At 41.3% G+C, this 22,451-nt stretch overlaps 1 protein-coding gene across 1 annotated transcript; it reads right to left on the bottom strand.

Annotated features, from left to right (window-relative positions):
• Positions 1–812: 812 nt before the first annotated feature.
• Arpp19 (cAMP regulated phosphoprotein 19) lies at positions 813–21,441 on the bottom strand. Its single transcript, XM_048332168.1, has 4 exons — positions 21,381–21,441; positions 21,164–21,218; positions 6,877–6,999; positions 813–2,058 (listed from the first exon to the last, which is right to left on the bottom strand). The coding sequence occupies exons 2-4, from the start codon at positions 21,206–21,208 to the stop codon at positions 1,888–1,890; spliced, it is 339 nt and encodes a 112-aa protein (XP_048188125.1). The 5' UTR covers positions 21,209–21,218; positions 21,381–21,441; the 3' UTR covers positions 813–1,887.
• Between the last annotated feature and the right edge of the window lie 1,010 nt (positions 21,442–22,451).

The following is a 22,451-nucleotide window of genomic DNA, read 5'->3' as shown; positions in this document are numbered from 1 at the left end:
AGAGAGTGGGGGTGTTGTGCAAGTCAAAATGAAAAAACACTACTATCCAGGCTGCCAACCCTTATTATCAAGCTACAGCACCAAACCTGAGAGAAGGGTGCTGAGAGAATTTGTCCCAATAAAGTCTGGTACAGTTTTCACTAGAGAAACCACCAATAAAAGTAAATTGGTATTTTATTAAAATGACAACAGAAGCAATTATCAAAATGCTTTAATATGAATGATTTTTATCTACCATGTAAATTGTCACAGGCCTAATTCTTTTATTTTTTTATTTATTTATTTTTTAACTGTATTTTTTTTGTGTTTTCTTTTTTGGTACTGGGGATCGAACCCAGGACGTTGCACTTGCTAGGCAAGCGCTTTGCCACTGAGCTACATCCCAGCCCAGGCCTAATTCTTTTAGAATGCTTCCCCTGATGGTTTCCTGTGCATCTTCATAACTACACTTAACTGTATAGTTTCTATAGAACTGAGGCTGTAGCTCAGTGATAGACTGCTTGCCTAGCAAGTGGAAGGTACTGAGCTTGACCCCCCCAGCATTGCAAAAAGAAAAAAAAAATTCCTTTTACTTAAACTGTCAACTATTAGCAATATGGGATTAAGAGTGATTAACTGAGAAGTTAGAAAGAAAACATCATTATTGTTATAAAATACAGTGTCCACTTATGCTTTCACATAAAGGAAACAGCCCAACACTAAGAGTAAAGAAAACGGGGGGTGGGGGGAGTAGGGGTGGTGGGGGGGGGGGTGAGGTGGCGTAATGTGCAAGCCCTTTAGTGTCCCCAGAGTTGAATGTGGAAGTGACAAGCTTACATTAAAAAAAGTTTATATAAATTATATGAATTGAAAATTTCAAAATGATTTTTTCTGCACAGGACAAAAGATATGCTTAAGCAACATACCATATTTGCACAAGGCCACTGAAAGTCATGGATATTAATAGCAAATGAAAAAGCTTAATCCTATGGCAGACCGAGCCACAAATTCAGTTTGGTATTCTATAAGCCCCAAATTGTAAACTATTCTTATTATACAAAAGCTGTAAGGACATTTTTTTTTAAGGAACTCTTGTGCTTCTGGTTGGCACATTATCTACTTTCTAATATGTGAAATTAACACAGACATTTGTGAAAGGTTGTGCAAAACTATTGTATTTACAAAAATGGCACAAAAGTGAATGCAACAGTCACTGCACATGCGCACTTCATTCACATGTTCCACAATGAAAGGGTTGTATGTAACGCCACAAAACCGGGGACGAGCTTCACCAACAGCTGCTAAGCACTGAAGCCACACGTTACACCGGAATGGACAAATATTGCCCAAGGGAGATTCTACTGTGAATGCTGAGACAGGATGAAGGCTATTCAAGTTTAAGCAGTTATTCCAATCTTTTGGAGCCCCATCAGCTTGTGTTTGAGTTATGTGACTTTTCTTCCAACTTGTGGTCTTAAGCTTTCATTTTACAAAATCCAGAAGGAAAATACGAAAGAAATCAACACAATGGAGGTCATATTAAACATGAGTTAGCATACGAAGCAATAATTAAGATGAAGGAGAAAGAAAGCCAGAACATTAAAATGGTACAACTTGCTTTGTTACTTGTTGGAACCAGTTCTACTTTAGAAGTTAGGTAATATATACAATTATTTTCAAGTAGATTACTTAGGTTGCTCTAACATGTCCCTCTCATCAGTGCACTGTTAAGCTAGTCAAAACCTCTACACAGGAATAGTTCCCTTACAATAGCAGCACACACTACCGCTACCTGCAAAGCTGTCAGTCTCAAAAGACTTGGTGAATGAAAGGAAACAGAAGTGGATAAGTAACATATTAACGAGAAATAATGGGAATTAGAAGATTCATGCAGTTCAGCTCTTTTAATCAGCCAGCCAGCTTGCTAGCCACGAGGGATGGTTTCCGCTGAGGAAGGTCCTGTGGAGTGGGAATGTGGTCCCCAGTGACCTCTGTCTTATCTGGAGCTGCAGTGGGCAGTTGCTTGTTCTTCATCTTTGCTTTAGCCATGTTGTAATCTCCAGAATCAAAATATTTTTGCTGTAAGTAAAACACAAACACTAGGTTAGAGTTTAAAAGTCCTCCATGAAGCATCTGACTGAGTTAAGAGGTAGACCTGACCTTATACTGACAGTAGGAAATGAGCTGGTCTGAGCAAATCTCAACAGAACATTAGTTAGATAAAACTGCTCACACCTCTGTAAGGAGTTCAAACATAAGCCTGAGATGTCAGGCGAGGACACCATCTCTGGGCTTACTGGACCTGTGCTGGCTCTAATACAAAACCCTTAAAAGACTGACCTTTCAAGCTACCTGGGAATAAAGTATACTGGACCCAGAAAAAAAATTATAAGTCTTCACTTCTAAACAGCAACTACCTGGTAAAAATTCTTGCTTACATGATTAAAAAAATAAAAACATGTACTTCATCAACTTGCATTTAAGGATGTGCCACTCACCCCCTTAATCCTGTTTAGTTGTTGATACTAGGAATAACATTTCTGCAAGAATTAAAATCACTTATTCAAGCAAGGGCAGCTCAAAGAAAAAATGAGATAAAAATATAAATGCTGGGGCTGGGAATATGGCCTAGTGGCAAGAGCGCTTGCCTCCTACACATGAAGCTCTCGGTTCGATTCCCCAGCACCACATATATAGAAAATGGCCAGAAGTGGCGCTGTGGCTCAAGTGGCAGAGTGCTAGCCTTGAGCAAAAAAAAGCCAGGGACAGTGCTCAGGACTGGCCAAAAAAAAAAAAAAAATATATATATATATATATATAAATATAAATGCTAAGATAATGGAAGAAATAGACTTAACTAGAAATTAACTGACTTAAATGCACTTCCCTACCCCATTACACTTCTTCCGTGTTTTGTTTTTTTTTAACAAGGTGCTAAGTACAACTATGATTCTTTTTATTTGGAAAAAGCAATAAGGTAGCTGTTTATCAATAAAATACAAATTATGACAGCTAAAGAAAGATTAGCCTTAATAAGTTAATCAAAACTGTTCTGGACTTTGACTATTTTGTTAAATGCCTATTATCCATGAGGCACAGTGTAACAGTTGAAAGAGATACAAAGACAAAGGACAATCAGTGATCAAGTGAATCCATCATCTATTCTGTCAAAACAATACAAGGCCCTAAGTGCCTAAAGGAGGGGACTGCAATCTCAGTCTGAAGTTAGCCAGCCATAAAGGAAATAAAAGAGAAATGATGGCCTGAACCAAGAGTAAACGCGATTAAAATTCTCTCAAAAGACTTCAGAGACACATCATGAAGTAAAATCCAGTAGCTAGGAACTCGGCTGAGCATAAGATCTTTGAGTGGTTATCTCAACAGTTGTTCCTCTCTAGGGGCTACACTAGGATGGGCCACATCTGGTCTTTTCATGGGTCCCCACAGGGTATAATACTATGGAACAGTAACAATGAACTTGGGGGTCAGGCCCTGCTGAGAATGCTGTGGCTCCATTTCTGTGTCTTTTAAAATAAGACAGGAGGCGGGCTGGGAATATGGCCTAGAAGCAAGAGTGCTTGCCTTGTATACATGAAGCCCTGGGTTTGATTCCTCAGCACCACTTATATACAAAAGGCCAGAAGTGGCACTGTGGCTCAAGTGGTAGAGTGCTAGCCTTGAGCAAAAAGAAGCCAGGGACAGTGCCCAGGCCCTAAGTCCAAGGCCCAGGACTGGCCAAAAAAAAAAAAAAAAGAGAGAGAGAGAGAACTCAAATGCACTGTATATTAAAGAGCTGCTTCTCAGTTTAGAGGCATCTGGAGGAGGACACACCAGCCTGACAAATTTCTTACTGTCAAAAGTACCAAGTGGGAAATGTAACAGAGTGCAAATTTTAGGCAGATCTCCCTGATGTAATGAATTTAGCTTCCAGTGACAACTATTTTATTGTAAGCAAAAATTCATCATAATGGGATCGCTTCTCTGCAGATTAGCCTATCCTACTTAGGGGGAAGAATTCAATTCCATTATTGTGGCTAGAGATGAATTGAGATTTATTGTCAATGCTTGACAAAGAGAACAGGTTACTAAGTACTAAAGACAGCAGGTGCTGTACAGTGTTTCAGCAGAGACCATGAAATAACAAAGATGTCAGCGGAAGACAGGAGATATAACTCAACTGATGTTTATCACACTAGAATCCAACATGGTCTAGTGGATATTAACTGCCTCTAAAATTTTCTCATTGTTTTATGTTTCTAAATAAAATAAAAACACTATAACTTAAAACCCATATTCTGGATACAAACCTTAGAAAAGCTTCCTCTCACTCAAATTTAGAAGTGTGAATTGGTATTCACAGCTGCCCAACACTGATCACCTAAAGTAATAACACTTAGCTTTAAAGCTGTGTTTCTTACAAGTGTGTCCTCAGTGGACTTCACAAACTCCACACATACAGGAAAACATACTAGACAGGACTGGTGGGTGAGTGGTCTACATGGCCACAATGCACATGGTCGTATTGGTGAGAGGCGAATATCATGTTAGATAACGTTGACTTCATAATATCAACGTCAAAAGGAGGACCTGAGACAATTAGAAATTTGAATCCATCCCTCTTGAATGAGAAACTAAAGATGTTAAAAGCTAACTTGCCAAGTTTGAGTACTCCTGTGACAGGAAAGCCAAAACCCAGAAGCCTGTGATTTAGACTAAAAAAAAAAAAAAAAAAAAAAGTCAAATCTTCATTTTACCAATACACATTTATTCAGCGACTGTTTGCTACAATACAAAACCACTCATAAAGTCACTTCTTGGCTCAATTGGAGTTTTGTTTATTTCCAAGGGCATCTTAATAACAACTTGAAGATACTGTAGAGTAATTTTGACCTGAAGATAGTACTGATTTAAAACTAGACTTGGTATTTGTTGTCTACATAGCTAAATTCATAATTAACATAGTCCTCTGTTTTTCTATTTATCCTTTATATTATGATCTTTATACATTGCCTTAGAATACACTTAATATTCTGTTTTACTTGCTCACAACAACTTACTTAAATATTCCTCTGCTTCTAGTAACAGTTAAAGATACAGGCAAACATTCAAACCTAAAACACCTTTTCCAGGCTGGGAATGTGCCTTAGCTGTAGAGTGCTTGCCCAGCAGACATGAAGCCCTGGGTTCAATTCCTCAGTACCACATAATAAGCAGAAATGGCCAGAAGTGGTGTTGTGGCAAGTGGTAGAATGCTAACCTTGAGCAAAAGAAGCTCAGGGACAGTGCCAGGTCCTGAGTTGAAGCCCCAGCACTGGCAAAAACAAACAACACTTTTTCCTTTTATTGAATTGTACCCTTAGATTAATTCATAAGAGATTATTTATTCAAAGAATGTAGGCATTCTTATGAATCTTAATACCACTTTCCAAAGAGAAATTTTGTTTACCCAAAACAAAGAGCATACTAATTTCATTCAATTCCAACCTCACCAAAAGTATTTTCCTAATTTAACTATATGTCTTTTATTCTGTAATTTCCAATTCACTGATTACTAACACGGATAGACACTTTTGTGTTTAATAATATTTCCTCTGTTTAAACCCTTTAACTAGGGTACTGTAATGGTTTTCTTGCACATCTAAAAGTTATTCTTTTTTTTTTTTTTTTTTTGGCCAGTCCTGGGGCTTGGACTCAGGGCCTGAGCACTGTCCCTGGCTTCTTCTTGCTCAAGGCTAGCACTCTGCCACTTGAGCCACAGCGCCACTTCTGGCCATTTTCTGTATATGTGGTGCTGGGGAATCGAACCCAGGGCCTCATGTATACGAGGCAAGCACTCTTGCCACTAGACCATATCCCCAGCCCAAAGTTATTCATTTTTTTGGTACTAATGCCTAACTGGGTGAAATTTTATAGTTTTATATTTTTAGTATAATTTTGCTTATCTTGTTACTTCAAAGCTGTGAATGTTATTTTATGTAATAGTAAAGAATAGTGTTTTACTTTCTAACACATGAACATCACTTGTTAAAATATTCTTTTCTTCTGGAATTCTGATTTGGAAAGCAGCCCATGTGTAACTATGGAGTGCACACTTGCTCCACCGTAGACTTATTTTCCTATGAAAGCAGCAGGTTCCAGTGAATTTAAGAAGAAACAGGATTTGCACCTTCTTCCAAATGTATACTTCATCTTTTTTGCTCCTTCTACAGTTAGTAATTTACATGTGCTTAAGCTGAAAATGGAGCCCTATTTTATTTTTTTCTTTTAAATGAATGAACAAGAGAAAGGGAATAAACACACAGCACCTCTTCTCATTAATAATTTCTTCTTCTTTACAGAAAGGCACGGGAAGATTTGGGGGAAAAAAATGTTTCCAGTAATTTGGGCTACTAAAATGACAACATGTAAATTGTGTTAAAGTAATGCTGACTGTAAACACATGACCTAAAGAAGACAGTAAACTGTGGTGTTACAAGTGATCATTTCAACCAAATAAATATTTTAAGCCTTTACATGGCAGTAGGAATCACCTTTTAAATAGGCAAAGTTTAAAAATACAGGTGGCAAGATAAATTACACTTTCTGGAAAGCTGTTGCTTTCAGAATAAAGCATTATAAATGAAACACAGGGTAGGCTTTAATTAAATCTACATTTACTTTCTTACAAAGATTAAATCTAAATACTGGCACATGGGTCCTATTTGTATTATGCTACGTTTGGAATAATTTAAAGACTCTGTTCACATTTATGAAATGAACACCGTAAAAACATTAAAAAAATAACTTCATACACACACACACCATTAAGTACAGTGAAATATGCATTAATTTTACATCTCTAACGGCACACTGAGTTCACAGGGCTGAACATTTATTTGCAGGTTACATGCAACTCACCCCTTTCTGTAATCGTTTCCTTAAAAAATCTGAGCCTCCAGGCTTTTGTCCCAGGTGAGGATATCTTGCTTTTAACTTTGCTTCTTCAGCTTTCTCTGGACTAGTCACTTTATCTTCCATTTCCTGAAATAATTTCAAACAAATTACCTCTCTACAAAAATTATTTAATATAATTCACTTTTCAATTTCTGGTTTCTGATTTTGGTTGATCCCAGGGCACGCAGCATCCAACTAAGAAATGAAACCCAGAAGCCTTTAAGCCGTCTGTCTTGTTTTTCAAATGTCCCATGTGACAGCTCTATTATAGCTGTGATGCATGTACAACACCCCACACACTGGATAAAAATATCAGGATAGCTCAGCTCTGAAGTCTTCCTTGCCATTACTTTCCCGTTATGTAGAATACATTTATAGTTAGTCACCTTCTATGGAACTCTTCAGTTCTTTGTCTATATTTAGAGATTGTCCTGTTAAAAATCTAAAAGATCTTTTCAATTTCTTATCTGTCCAAAATTTATGTAGGAATCCTAAAATTCTTTACTGGAATTAACATCAGTGTATTTCTTTGCATATTTTTCCTGAATAAATACAGATGACCTTAATATTTGTGAAAGAGACAAATTTTCATTATTCCTCCCATCTGGGTTGGGGTTGTAGCTGAGTGGAAAAGCACTTACTTAGCTTAGCATATGCAAAGGAAAAAACCTCTGGGTGTGATCCCCAGCACTGCCAAAAAGAAAAAAGCAAGCCATTAAAAAATAAAAAGCGGCTGCATGTATTTATTTTATTGCATAATTTCCTCCCTTGTTTAAAATCTTCATGTTTGGGCTGGGAATGTGGCTTAGTGATACAGTGATTGCCTACCATGCATGAATGAAGCCCTGGGTTCGATTCCTCAGTACCTCATAAACAGAAAAGGCCAGAAGTGGCTCCAGTGGTAGAGTGCTGGCCTTGAGCAAAAGAAAAGAAGCTCAGTGACAGTGCCCAGGCAGAGTTCAAGCCCGGGGACCGGCACTAAAATAAAAAACACCAACTAACTTCATGTTGAAGGTTGTATTCTTTTTTTTTCTTTTTTTGTTGGTCATGGGGTTTAAACTCTGGGCCTAGGCGCTGCCCCTGATCTCTATAGCTCAGGACTAGCACTCTACCACTTTTTTTTTTTTTTTTTTTTTTGGCCAGTCCTGGGCCTTGGACTCAGGGCCTGAGCACTGTCCCTGGCTTCTTCCCGCTCAAGGCTAGCACTCTGCCTCTTGAGCCACAGCGCCGCTTCTGGCCGTTTTCTGTATATGTGGTGCCGGGGAATCGAACCTAGGGCCTCGTGTATCCGAGGCAGGCACTCTTGCCACTAGGCTATATCCCCAGCCCCTAGCACTCTACCACTTTGAACCACAGTACCACTTCTTGAAGATTGCATTCTTTTTTTTTTTTTGCCAGTCCTGGGGCTTGGACTCAGGGCCTGAGCACTGTCCCTGGCTTCTTTTTGCTCAAGGCTAGCACTCTACCACTTGAGCCACAGCGCCACTTCTGGCCATTTTTCTATACATGTGCTGGGGAATCGAACCCAGGGCTTCGTGTATATGAGGCAAGCACTCTTGCCACTAGGCCATATTCCCAGCCCTAGGTTGCATTCTTTAAAGTCTGAAAATATTTTTTCTGCCAAGTGCTGGTGACTCACATCTGTAACTGCAAACCCCAGATCTCAGCCTCTTGAGTAACTAGGATTACAGAAAGGTGTGAGCCACCAGCGCCAGGCTCCTCCCGTCAATCTTGAACCTATTTGTTTTTACTGTCTTGATTTAGTCTCCACTCTTTCAAAGTGCATTAGGATGTATCACTTCATGGCAAGTCTTGCACAAGACGACGAACTGAAACAAAGCTGTTCTCTGATGGTTAAGTGGACCAGCTGGCAAGGCAGTATCTAGCTAATGGACTTGCTTCTGCATGTCACATCAACAAATTCAGACCCCTGCACATTTCAATTCTTCCAGCAAATATATGCATAATCAAAAGTAGAAATCCTAAGTCCATAAATGTCAAACCAACTATTTTTATATAGCAAGTAAATAATTTATCTAGGAATTGAAAAAATAGCAGCCCACATTTTTGGCATAGATTTTCCTCAGAATTACTTCTTACATGTTTTATAACCAGTTTTATTCACTTTATGAATTGTCACTACTTTCCTCACCTTGGAATAGCTCCTTTGTGTGCTGTTATACCCTTCTTATGTCTTGAAGGCTTTTGACCAAAAAGACCCTGCTGTGTCAAAATACATTTTGTTTTCTGTAGGGCCCAGGCTTCTGTTCTGCTTCAAGTGTTCTACTTACTCTTTTTTCTTTCATGTATGTGCCAGGAGTGGGCTTAAACTTAAGAGGACTTCATGCTCTCACTTGGCATTTTTCACTCTAGGCTGTTATTATATCACTTGAGCCACAGCTTCACTTCCTGCTTTTTGCTGGTTAAAGACAAGAGTCTCCTGAGTAGCTAGGATTAGAGATATGAACCACTTGGTACTAGGCTTGTACTCTTTTATGCTGCAGCTTCACACATCTATAATGATTACCACGCTCTTTACAGTGGTCACATCATTCACTCAAAGGATTTACAAAAAATTCAATTATGAGACTTTAATTCTGTTGAGTCACTGCATCTAAGAAGGGTGTGCCTTGGTCTGGAAGCATGGCTCAGATAGTAAGTATGAGGCCCTAAAGTCAATTCTCAGTTACACACACACGCATGCACGCATGCACGCACACACGCACATAATAAATAAATGAAAAATGAAGAGAGTAATTTCCTCAGAGAGTTCAGGTATACGGGAAGCAATGTAAGACTGCATGTCCACTTTTGTCCCAATGCTCACATATGCTTCAGTGTGTGAGAATAACTTGTGGTCTATCACTGACGTGCTTAAAAAAATGAGGCAATATAGCAGAAGCTTGCTACCTCTGTCAGTGATAAGCATCCTAGCTGTATGTACCAGACAATAAAGGGACTGCCTGTCCTAGTGAGAATGGATGGTGGAGTATTGTTCCCTCTTTAGGAGTTCCTCAAGAGTGATTTTAGTTACGAATGTTTTCCACCTTCCTTTTAAGAACCTAATCCGCATGTCAGATAGCATGACTATGCTTTACTACTCACAAAAGCCAAAGAAATTACAGCAACTGAACTCTCTAACAGTTTAGGAAGGTGGATGAGGCCAGGATCACTGACTCAGTTGCTTCTTCATACACACCTCTACCTCAGCCCATCAGCAGTGTTCCTAGTGTTGCCATTTAGAAGAGGAATTGGAAGGAAGGGCCTTCTCTTGGGTTACCTCATACACTTAGCTAGTTTTAAAAGGACTGGAAGTTGATTTGTAGTCAACCTCCTAGCACCTTCAAGCAATCGGATGTTATTAAAGATCTACAACTGCACAAAATCAGCTTGGCTCAGGCATAGAAAATGAGAGCTCTTCACTTCTTACTTTGACTTGGAACAAGAGTTTCTTAAATCTACAGGATATTTCTTAAGCATTTTAATATGTAGGCAACAATTTCCCTCCTTCCCAGAGACTTCTCTCATTTCATATAAGGGGAAAGAAGTTGTATGCATATATGGACATATCAAAATGTAATTCCCTTGTACAGATAATTGGTGCTAATTTTTAAAAAGCCAGGTGCTGGTGGCTCAAGTGGTAGAGTGCTAGCCTTGAGCAAAGCTCAGGGGCAGTGCCCAGGCCCTGAATTCAAGCCTCAAGACTGGCACCAGAAAAAAAAAGGTGCTTGGGCAGCTGGGTGTCCGTGGCTCATGCCTATAATTCTAGCAACTCATGAGGGTAAAAATCAGGGATTCACAGTTTGAAGCCAACCCACAGATTCTCATCTGCCTTATCTCAGTTCCTGAGATTCTTCTTTTTTTTTTGGCAGTCCTGGGCCTTGGACTCCGTATTGTCCTTGACTTCTTTTTGCTCAAGGCTAGCACTCTGCCACTTGAGCCACAGCGCCACTTCTGGCCGTTTTCTATATATGTGGTGCTAGGGAATTGAACCCAGGGCTTCATGTATATGAGGCAAGCAGTCTTGCCAGTAGGCCAAATTCCCAGCCCAGATCCTGAGATTCTTATCTCTAATTAACCACCAAAAAGCTGGAAGTGGAGCTGTAGCTCTAGTGGTACAGTGCTAGCCTTGAGCAAGGAAGTGCAGGGCCAGGGCCAGGAAGCCTTGAGTTAAGCCTCAGAACAGGAAAAATAACAACAAAAAATCTTAGGCAAAACAGTACTTATGGCTGAAATAGCAGTTAGGTTTAGAACATTTTCTAGAAAAATGATCAAGTCCAGCCAAACACAGTGACTCACACATGTAATCTCATTTACTCAAAGTGAAGCAGGATAACAATTGAACCCAGGATGTCCTGACCTGCCATCTCAAAGCAAAGCAAAGCAAAGCAAAACAAAACAAGTCTGGGGATTTGTGGCTCCAGTGGTAGAGCACCTGCCTAACAGAGGTGAGACGGAGTCAAACTCCAGTACTGGGAAAAAAGAGCATAATAGTAGGTAGATCTCTGCTAAAAACTTTCTACCTATATTTAGATTTTTAGTTGTACTTAACCCCAAGAGGGAAAAGATAATATGACATTCAACGTAGATCTACAAGATTCCTACAATACTTCTTATAAACCATTCTTAACCTTTTGCAGATGTGGACAGACCCTTATTGATTGGCAAGTTTGATTGCCTCAACACTGACATGTTGGCAGCTGCAGTTATGAAAACAGGTGAAGGGTTGGGGGGGGGGGGGCTGTGTTGTGTCCATGGCATTTGACCCGTTCCCCCTTCTCTTCCTAGACTGAGCTCCCATTAGGTCCTGCCAATGACATCCCCACCAGATGAAAAGGTGTCAGGCGGACTCCACCCTGCACCTGGCAAGTACCCCTGTGACTTACTGCAAGGTAGTAGTAACTCAAGATGATCTGGGCTCTTACACCAGCCACACTCACGGCTCTGTTTAGGCTAAGTCAAAGAAATCCTTCACCTCTCTAGAAAACATTACCTTTCCCACTTCAGTTCTTCCATCTCTTCTAATAACCTGTAATTGAATTCCCCAGTCATTTCCTTCCTGGTTAATATATGCTAAGTGGTTTCTGCTCCTGTCTCTTCATGGAGGATAAATAAAATCAAGTAAAATAATCAATTTATCTCTCTAGTCTCGTTCAAAAATAGAAAGCAAAACTCAGGATTTGGTGTTTTTATGTTTCTAGACACCAAAGACTGCTAAATATTTGCTTTAGCTAGAATGTAAACAAATTTCCAAAAGGTCTGAGAAGGAAATAGCAAAGAACTGGCTTATAGGGCTGGGAATATGGCCTAGTGGCAAGAGTGCTTGCCTCCTACACATGAAGCCCTGGGTTCGATTCCCCAGCACCACATATATAGAAAAGGCCAGAAGTGGCGCTGTGGCTCAAGTGTCAGTGTGCTAGCCTTGAGCAAAGGGAAGCCAGGGACAGTGCTCAGACCCTGAGTCCAAGGCCCAGAACTGGCAAAAAAAGAACTGGCTTATAAGGTACATATGTATGCATGTATACAGGCAAGTCAATATTTGAGCTACTATCCTATGTAGTTCAAAAAAAGGACAGTGGAGTGTGACTCAGTGACAGAGAATGTGCATGAGACCCTGGATTCCTTGCCAAAGGAAACAGAGAGAGAAAGAGAAAGAGAAAGAGAGAGACAGAGACAGACAGAGAAAGACAGAGACAGACAGACAGACACCAGGAATACTATACAACAGTACAATATTCCATTTTAATGTTCTGTGCATCATTTAGAGGCATTTATATTTATTTAACATTGTTTAATTAAGGATACACAATATTTTAAGGGAAGCCAATCAAAGCCTAACAACCAAACTCCCAAACTAGTAGTAGAGTGAGATGGAAAAAGTAAGTCAATGGCAGTAAGGGGAAGCAACAGAAAAGGGAAGAATATTAAAAAGGCCCAGAGGTTGAGCTGGAGGCATGGCTCAACAGTAGAACACTGGATTGGCAAGCATGAGTTCAAATTCCAGTTCCACAAAACAGGAGCTGTAGACACAACCCAGTGCTTACCTAGTAAGCCACACAGGTCAGAATGGAGAGAATTGAGAGTATGATGATGGGACAGGGAGATCACAGCTCGTTTAGCAGACAGGAAACATCTATATATTAACTGGAAAGAAGGAAAGGTAGTAGCATGGGTAGATCAAATCCTAAAATATCAATCACAATAGCCATAAATGGCCTGATAAACTGACTAAATGGGCTATGAGGCAAGTCCACCTCACTAATTTTCTTTCAGTCCACAATCTATGACTCCAATTCATTAGGTGAAAGTGGATCATAAATAAGTTCCCAACACCTGGAAATTAAACACACAATTCACGGTTAAATAAATCATAGTAATTTAAAATACTTAAGAATTAACTACTGGGCTGGGGATATGGCCTAATGGCAAGAGTGCCTGCCTCGTATACATGAGGCCCTGGGTTCGATTCCCCAGCACCACATATACAGAAAACGGCCAGAAGTGGCACTGTGGCTTAAGTGGCAGAGTGCTAGCTTTGAGCAAAAAGAAGCCAGGGACAGTGCTCAGGCCAAAAAAAAAACCCCAAAACAAGAATTAACTACTGTGGCTCAAGTGGCAGAGTGCTAGCCTTGAGCAAAAAGAAGCCAAGGACAGTGCTCAGGCCTTAAGTCCAAGGCCCAGAACTGGCAAAAACAAACAAACAAACAAACAAACAGAATGCTTTACCATTTTGGGGCTGGGAATATGGCCTAGTGGCAAGAGTGCTTGCCTCGTATACATGAGGCCCTGGGTTCGATTCCTCAGCACCACATATACAGAAAATGGCCAGAAGTGGCGCTGTGGTTCAAGTGGTAGAGTGCTAGCCTTGAGCAAAAAAGAAGCCAGGGACAGTGCTCAGGCCCTGAGTTCACGGCCCAGGACTAGCCAAAAAAAAAAAAATTAACTAATAGTAAAAACTCCCTACATATGAAAACATGTAGGATACAGAAATATCACTTAATGGTTTGTACTGAAAGAAGTTGAAAGTCAACGACATGTGCATTCCACTTAACGAGGGCTAGGGAAGATTGTAGCTCAGTGGTAGAGCATTACCTAGCATACATGAATACCTGTTTGATCCCAGGAGCAAGGAGTCGAATGAAGGGACTTGGAACAAAGGAAGAAACCCAAAGAAAATGGAGAAAACAAGAAACAGAAATTAGTGAAGACAAAAATAAACAGAGGATAATCAAAGGGAAAGAGAAGCTTTAGAAGTTTTGGGGTGGCAGTACTGGGGTTTGGGCTCAAGGCCTTATGGTTGCTAGGCAGGAACCCTTTTTGCTTTAGGTTTGCAAACAGAATCTCTCACATATGCCTGGGCTAGCCTGACAGAGATCCTTTGTAGCTGGGCTGGCAGGCATGTGCCAACATGCCTGGTCCCTTCTTGATTGGGATGGGGAGAGTTTCACCACCAACTTTATGCTGGGCTGGCTTAGAATGGTGATCCTCTGGATCTCATTTGCTGAATAGCTAGGATTACAGGTGTGAACGAACCACCATAACTGGCTATAAAACTAACTTCTGAAATTCAAATCTCCAAGAAGCCTTTGTGTTACAGGATTTCTACATTTTAGAAGTAGGGCTGGAATACCATTTGTTTAGAAAGTAACACAGAGAGCGAGAAGGCAGAGCATGGTTACGATTTTGAACTTTTGGATATAGGTTACAACGTGAGAAAACAGAAGCTCAGGCTTATCTAAACAACCGCAGATACTCATGATGTTTTAAAACAAAATTCAAAAAAACTTAAAATAGTATTTTACTTCTTTATTTTTGGTAGGGCTGGGAATTGGACCCAGGGTTTCACACATGCTAGGCAAGCACTTTATCACTGAGCCAGGCTACAACCCAAGAATATTATTTTACAGAAACACCTGCTCCAAAATAATATTCTTTTGTAACTCTTTTCTGTTAGTGGAGTATAAATTATAAATATATAGGCTTTATAAAGTCATTCATAAGAATGGAGGCAAGAGCAATTGCCTAGCACATGCGGAGGCCCATCATTCAATTATCAGCACATACACACATCTTAAAAAAAAAAAGCCTTCAGAAAATTAAGGATTATTTTGTGTTCTGCAGTAGATGGAGGATAATTCTACCTAAATTATAAGCATTCTTCAGTCTTCAACAGAAACTATATAGCTCCAGCAAAATTGTGACCATTCTAAGCAAGCTCTCTACAACTGCTGAGCAAAATTACGTTCACTGTTGAACTGAAGGACAAGTAAGTTCAAGGAACTAATGAAAGCCAACAGAGATATTGCCAGAAAGGTACTAATATTGTATCACTTTACAGATTACTTTTAGCCAGGCACAGGTGCCTCACTCCTGTAATCCAAGCTACTCAGGAAGCTGAGATATAAGGATACAGGTTCAACGCCAGCTGGGCCAGTCTGTGAGGCTCTTACCTCCAATTAACCACCACAAAACCTGGAAGTGGTGCTGTGGCCCAAAGTGGTAGAGCACTAGCTTTGAGCAAGAGCTCAAGGACAGCACCCAGGCCCCAAGTTCAGGCTGGACGACTGACAACACCCCCCCCCCGCCAAAAAAAGAAATTACTTGTTTAAGTCCTTACTGTTTATACAGCATGGTATTTAGTGAAGGTTCAATAAAAATCTACTGAATGAACAAACATGATGTAAGTCAATTATTTCCATAAGATGAAGAAACTTTCTGTAGACTTGACAAATTTACCATTAACTTACTTTAACAACATTTCCGGTAATAATAAAACATAACAGGTTCAGGAATAGAAGTTGGAAAGTCCTGAAACCTTAGGCACACAACAGAAGCAAACCTACCAAACTGCTAATGTGCAGCGCACACTGCTAAGATAACTAAGATAAGTATTTAAACAATTCCTGGCCTTTGCCACAGAAAAGACTTTTGAGAAGCAAGTTGGCTGTGTATACACACGGGAAAAGAAAAAGAAGAAAAAGAAAAGATGCTTAAACTTTCTAGTGACCAGAAATAGCATATCAAAATAGCCCCAAGCTGGGAGCCAGTTGCTTGTGATGCACGCCTGATTTCCTAACTTCTTGTAAGAATGAGAACAGGAGGATCATCACTGTTCGAGGCCAGCCCAGACAGAAAAGTTCTAGAGATCCCTGCCCAACCTGCAGCTAGACAATCTGAGGCATGCCTGATCACCTACACAATGTGAGAAGGCCCAAAGCAGAAAAGTCTCTGAGACTCCATCTCAACAGAAAAGCAGCTGGGTATGCTACAGAGCTGTCACCTAGCCAGGAAAGGAAGCCTCAAAAGTCCGATAGAGGTCCAAGCACATGTCTGGACAGGAAATGAGACTATCTCTAAAGGAACCAGACACAGCTGACACAGGTGACAGAGCAAGCTTCAGGCCCTGAATTCAAGCACCAAGTACCACCAAAACAACCAAACAAAACCCCCCCCCAGAAAAACAAAATGCCAGTTATTAATGGTGATTTTTTTCAAACCTGGGAAAAAAGCACTTTACATTCACTATTAAATGCTGTAACAGAAATAGGGCTGGGAATATGGCCTCCATTCCTCAGCATCACATATATATAGAAAAAGCCAGAAGGGACGCTGTGGCTCTCAAGTGGTAGACAGTGCTCAGGCCTTGAGTTCAAGCGCCAGGACTGGGGGGAAAAAAAAAAAAAGTAGTCATGCAGCTTATGATGGGGTATGTATGAAGAAGTGCATCATTAGGCAATTTTGTTATCAAATATTATGTGCTTACATAAATTAAAACAGCTAAAACACTAGGTGATACATGTCATATATGCACATCTTATAAGATAGCACATTACTGTAACATGCATGCCAATATTATTCTCCCTTTCCCTAACAAGTTTAGCAATATGGCAAATTACAAGCTATATTGTCCAACCTCACCTCTAGCTAGTTATGACCTTGTGACTAAAGTCTAGCCATCAAGACATAGGCAGAAGTTCATGTGTAGGACTTCCTTTGAGGAAGACAATGCATCCTTTGCCCTTTTTTGGGGGAGAAGGGGGGGTCCTGGGGCTTGAACTCAGGGCCTGGGTGGTATCTCTAAGCCTCTGTGTGCCAGAGGCTAGCTCTCTACCACTTGAGCCACAGTGCCACTTCAGGCTTTTTTTGAGTAGTTTATTGGAGGTAAGAGTCTCATGGGGACTTTTCTGTCTGGGCTGCTGAACTACAATCCTCAGATCTCAGCCTCCTAAGCTGCTAGGATTACAAGTGTGAGCCACCAGCACCCAGCTGGATTTTTGTTTCATCTGCTTTCAGTTTTCTGTGACATGGGACCAATCTATCCAACCAAAGACATATATGCTTTAAAGAGGACTCTGTGCTACACACTGCAGGGGAGGCAAAGGCTTGTAGCACTTAAGACACACACTTGGGCAAAATGGTTTTGTGTCCTGGTAGAGGAAGCACAGACCTTGGCAGGACCAGAACCATGTGGGCAAAAGAGGGGTTCTGGAAGGAGGCATGCAGGACCATGTGGGCAAAAGAGGGGTTCTGGAAGGAGGCATGGAATGTGACACAAGGAGCTTGAACTCTAAGCTGAAGAGGTTGGAGTTCATCCTTTGACAGATAAACTTACCCATAACTAGGATTTGTCCAAGGTCACCTAGCCAGAGAGTAGCAGAGCCAATTTCAGTCCTCCTGATAGATACCTAACCCCGCACTATCTCATAGTCCCAGGCTGCCTCCCAAACAATCTGGAGCAGAAGCAGCAGGAGTGAAGGTTTGTACTTTGCTATGTGGCAAATGTCTAAGACCTCTTCCATCATGCATAAAGATACCAAGTGTAACTTTTAACAGAAATATTTCACTTGAGAGCTCTGCTTTAGGGTCTTTTAGTTTGACAAATATAACAATTTCTAGAAAACTTGCTGAGATCCTCTAACAACTTAAAAGCCATCACATATATTCACTTATCTTGTTCAGATTTTAAATGGGTCTAAGCTAAGGTTTACTGTGTTATTAAAGCCTATGCCACTCTTCACTGCAGTACTAGCTAGCACTGTGTTTGTATTAGAATAGTACTTTGGCAACAGGGGACAGTCTGGAGATGTAGCTTAATAGTAGATAGCCAGCAGAGGCCTCGAGCTCAAAATCCCAGTACCACTCCCTTCCCCGGCAAAAAATGACAGATACATGAGGTTTCTTAGAAGAAAAACTTTCCAGTGCTTTGGTCTTGCACTTTCAGTTCTACCATACTCACAAAGGCTTTCTAATAGTTCCTACTACAATTCCAACACATTGGAATTTAGTTTCATCGAAACACCAACCACAATGGCTTAGACTGGTTTTATCTATATACAATTTTAGTTTTAGATAAAAGATAGGAACTTGCACATTTTATGTTAATATATTTGATATTTTCCCCCAAATAACAACCAGGGGTCTCATTTTAAGTTGGTACAGAAAACAGTTCCTTGGCTCTTAATCCATGAAGAACCCAGCTGTTTACCTGTTTTTGAGTCAATGGCTAACCAGCCATAAAACCATGAAGTTGAATACTTTGGCTTTAATTAAAAGGTTAAATAGGTACTCAGACAGTAACCCAATTTTTTTAGGCCACTTATCTGTTCTTCCAAATGGAAGAAACAGGTGATTTGACTCCTAGAACATGTAAGTGACTTTGCACATTTCCCTCCCAGGGAAGGACAGTGCCCAGGCACTGAACCCCAACAGAAGTTTTAACTCATGAAAGGATTTTATAGTCCCAACACACTCTGGCTGGTATTAATAACAGTAGCTAAAACCAAGGGACTTGAAATATATGTTTAATGTACATACTCATTAAGAGAAAACACTAAAGCCACCCTCAATTCTTAAGAATCACACTAAGCTGTTCCAATTAAAAGCGCTTACATTCTAGAAGTCAATACTCCAGTTTGGTAATCTACTAAAAAACCTTATCAAAGAAAAATACTTAGTGCACAATGGTGTACTAAGTCAAAACTGAGTTAAGAGTTCAGTGTTTTGGGCTGGGGATATAGCCTAGTGGCAAGAGTGCCTGCCTCGGATACACGAGGCCCTAGGTTCGATTCCCCAGCACCACATATACAGAAAAACGGCCAGAAGCGGCGCTGTGGCTCAAGTGGCAGAGTGCTAGCCTTGAGCGGGAAGAAGCCAGGGACAGTGCTCAGGCCCTGAGTCCAAGGCCCAGGACTGGCCAAAAAAAAAAAAAAGAGTTCAGTGTTTAAGGCAAGACATTATAGAAATGGATTTGTTTTCTGAGTTCTTAAATTCCAAGCAATAATGAACTTCAACAATAAGCAACAAATACAATAAGTAATTTTAACAAAATAAACAAGAGATATTTCAGATTATTGTTAAGAGTGTAATCATTAAACTGTATGGCTTGTCTTGTTTTTGTTTCAATAGTCCTTCTTTCTAGACTGGTGTAGTGGACTATACCTAAAATCCCAGCATTGGAAGGGTAAAGGATAAGTGAAGTGCCAGGAACTGTCAGTTAAAATGTCAACCTGAATGGAGCTGTTGCTCCAAGTAGTAGAGGCTAGCCTTGAGGAAAAAGAGCTCAGGGACAGTGCTCAGGCCCCGAGTTCAAGCCCCACAACCAACCAAAAATAAAAGAACATAAATTAAAAAAATAAAAGGTCAACCTGGACTACATGGCAAGACCCTATCTCAAGTCTTTGTTTCTACAAAGCATAAAAAAAAAAGCAAATAATTTTCACTGGAACATTTCCAGATAATTGGTAATTTGGACAATTACAACATTACTGCTCTTTTCTTGCCTTTCTTCAGTTCGCTTACAAGTAATATACTTTACTCAAAAAGTTAACAAAGTTGAGATCTTAATACAATGGATTTAGAGCACAATTCCCAACCTAGTTAGGGAGTGGGTGCAACCTTATACATAAACTCTTACAAAGTACAACTGTTACACTAAATCCCATTTACAATAATCCAGTAGTTTAATTTCTAAGAATAATCGTTGGGCACTTCCACTCATTGAAAAAATAAGTTATCAAGGATTTTACTCATTCCTTAGTGACGTACTGAAGAAGGCAAAACAGCAGAAATTCTCATAACATAAAGGCTTATTATTAATCTTAAATGATATTGTTATTCCTGGCACCACTACAAATGAGTTTACAAAATATTTCCATTTGCACAAAAACCCTGATCAACTGAATTAGGTAAAAAACAGGGGTGGGAGGAGGAAGGGCCCCAAATCTGTCATTATAGCTACTACAGATGGAGCTCAGGGAAAATACCAGTTTGAGACCAACATGGCTAAAGAGTCATGAGACTTCAACAAACGGAGCGGCTGTGGTGGTACTAATCTGTCATCTTAGCTACAAGGGAGGAGGTAGTTAGGTAGGATTACACCCCGTGGCCGTCCAGGGCAAAAAGCATGACCCTATCTGAAGCGTGGCTCAAATGGTAGAGCACCTGCCTAGCAAGGCATCGGGTACAAACACCACCCAACACTACCAAAAACTAAGAACACTTAAAAAAAACCCACAACAAAATATCCCACCACCAATCTTTGGAGTTTTAATCAAAACAATACATGGGAACGAACCCCACCAGCTATTATTTTTTTAAGCAAGGGAGGGGGGGGCACACTATACATTACTCACTTAGAAGGGGGTTGGGGAATACAAGTATGGGTACTACCACCATAACTTTACAGGTGGGGAACATGAAGCCCCCAAATATTTAAGGCACCGACTCGGCCTACGCGCGTTGGAAGGGAAATCCTGATCTAATCTCCGCCAGCGGACCATGAGAGGCCGTGGCGCGCTTCCGAGCCAAAGGACAACTTCCAGCGAGAAAGGGGTAGGGGGTGGGGTCCTGGGGAAAGTCGGCCGGCACGCGGGACACCGGAACCCCGGTTCCGGCGGCTACTGAAGTGGCCCCACCCCACTTCCAAAGCGCAGCCTCCCCGCCACGTTTCAGGAGAAAACCAACGATAGCATTCAAACTCGCAGCACCTTGGCGCTCGTGGCCCGTAGCGGCGGTGGCGGGCGGGCGGGCGGGCGGGCTGCCCCGGGCCAGGGGCCCGCCTTCCAGTTCTCGCGCGGCCCGCGCCCGCGCCCGCTCCCAGGCCAGTTCCCGCTCCCGGGGCTCCCAGGCCCGCTCCCGCGCACAAGTCGGTTCTTGCCCCCAGGCCCGATCCCGCGTACAGCCCAGTCTCCCGCGCACAGGCGGGTTCTGGCGGGTTCCTGCAGCGCCCAGACCCGCTCCCGCTCCCGCTCACCTTCTGCTCCTCTGCCGAGGCCGCCTCAGGGACTTCCGCGGACATGATGCTCCCTCTGCAGACGAGACGCCGGGAAAAATGCGATTACCGGGTGGCCGAGGCCGCCCGCCTTCCAGCCCACTGCCCACCCAGCGCCCCAGCGCCCCGGCCGCCGCCTTGTGACGAAACGCGCCCCGCGGCGCCCGCGGCCACTGCTAGGACCCGCCGCGCCCCTCACCGACTTAACTCCGCTCCTCCACTCCGCGACGTCTGAGCACTTCCCTTTTTCCTTCAAAGGTCGCGGCTCGCGTCTGACGTCATTTCCGCTCATGGGTGCGCTTGGCTCTCTGGGAAATGTAGTTCCAGAATGAAGACTACACTGATGTCTTTGGGGGATTTTGACTTTCTACTTCCCCACCCACTCCTATTTTCAAGTCCTTGCTTTCTGCTTTGCATCCACAAAGGCATGGTTTTCTCCGACTTCTGCTTCTTCTAATTTGCCCCTTTCGTTTTCTCTTCCATAAGTATTCTTTGACTCTTTTTGAGCATCTGCATTAGGTCAGCTTCCCCTCAAATGGTTCTGGATGGTTCCACAATACCTACTGCATCATTACACAGGACTTATTACTTTATGTCACCTTTCCTGCTCAGACAAGCCAGACCAAGGAGGCGAGCTTGTCTCCATTTACTTATTTCTCACTTCAATATCCTCCCAGACCTGTTTCCTCCAGTGACCTTGTTAATTTGTCAAGTCTCATGGCTTCACACTGGATCTTCATTCTGTTTGACATAGGAATAGCTTATTCTACAGTTCCAATCAAGTTACCCCTCAGAAACTTGGAAGTAAGATGGCCCTCTAAAAGTTAAACTGGTTGATAGATAAAGGTAAACAAAGGCAAGGGTGCTGAAGAAGAAGATGAGCAATCAAAAAGGCCCTATAGGATTTGATAAGGAACTTGGAACCCATCAAAATTGAACCAGAAAGAACAGTATTGGGATTATAGTCTGATAAACACAGAATATCCTTATATTCTTTTGGGAGAAGGAAAGAAAAAGCTTAACAGTCAAGGAAATATTTAAAATAAAAGGGCTCAAGAAGCCAACTCTTGGACAAAGATAACCCTTGATGAGGTCTCAAGGTGGACCAGTGGAGAAATTTCAGGAAATCTATACATTTTTCATTCTATACTTATAAAGTAATCTAACTAAAAATTTGCCTTCCTTTTAAGCAAGACTTCAGAATGAAAGAAAAATGCACCAGTTAGGCGAATGAGTGCATCTGACAGATTAATAAACTGACATTGTGTGT

This window comes from Perognathus longimembris, chromosome 23, assembly GCF_023159225.1.
Source record: "Perognathus longimembris pacificus isolate PPM17 chromosome 23, ASM2315922v1, whole genome shotgun sequence".
Lineage (NCBI taxonomy): Eukaryota > Metazoa > Chordata > Mammalia > Rodentia > Heteromyidae > Perognathus > Perognathus longimembris.
Note: the sequence above shows the minus strand (reverse complement) of the source record. Positions and strands in the feature narration are given on the sequence as shown.

What these genes read in the sequence shown, in the direction of transcription:
- Arpp19 (XM_048332168.1), bottom strand. Translation starts at nt 21,208, where the DNA reads ATGTCCGCGGAAGTCCCTGAGGCGGCCTCGGCAGAGGAGCAGAAG. An exon ending in CCTCGGCAGAGGAGCAGAAG is followed by an intron (nt 7,000 to 21,163) that starts GTGAGCGGGAGC and finishes AAATTATTTCAG; the next exon opens with GAAATGGAAGATAAAGTGAC. An exon ending in GGAAACGATTACAGAAAGGG is followed by an intron (nt 2,059 to 6,876) that starts GTGAGTTGCATG and finishes TTTTACTTACAG; the next exon opens with CAAAAATATTTTGATTCTGG.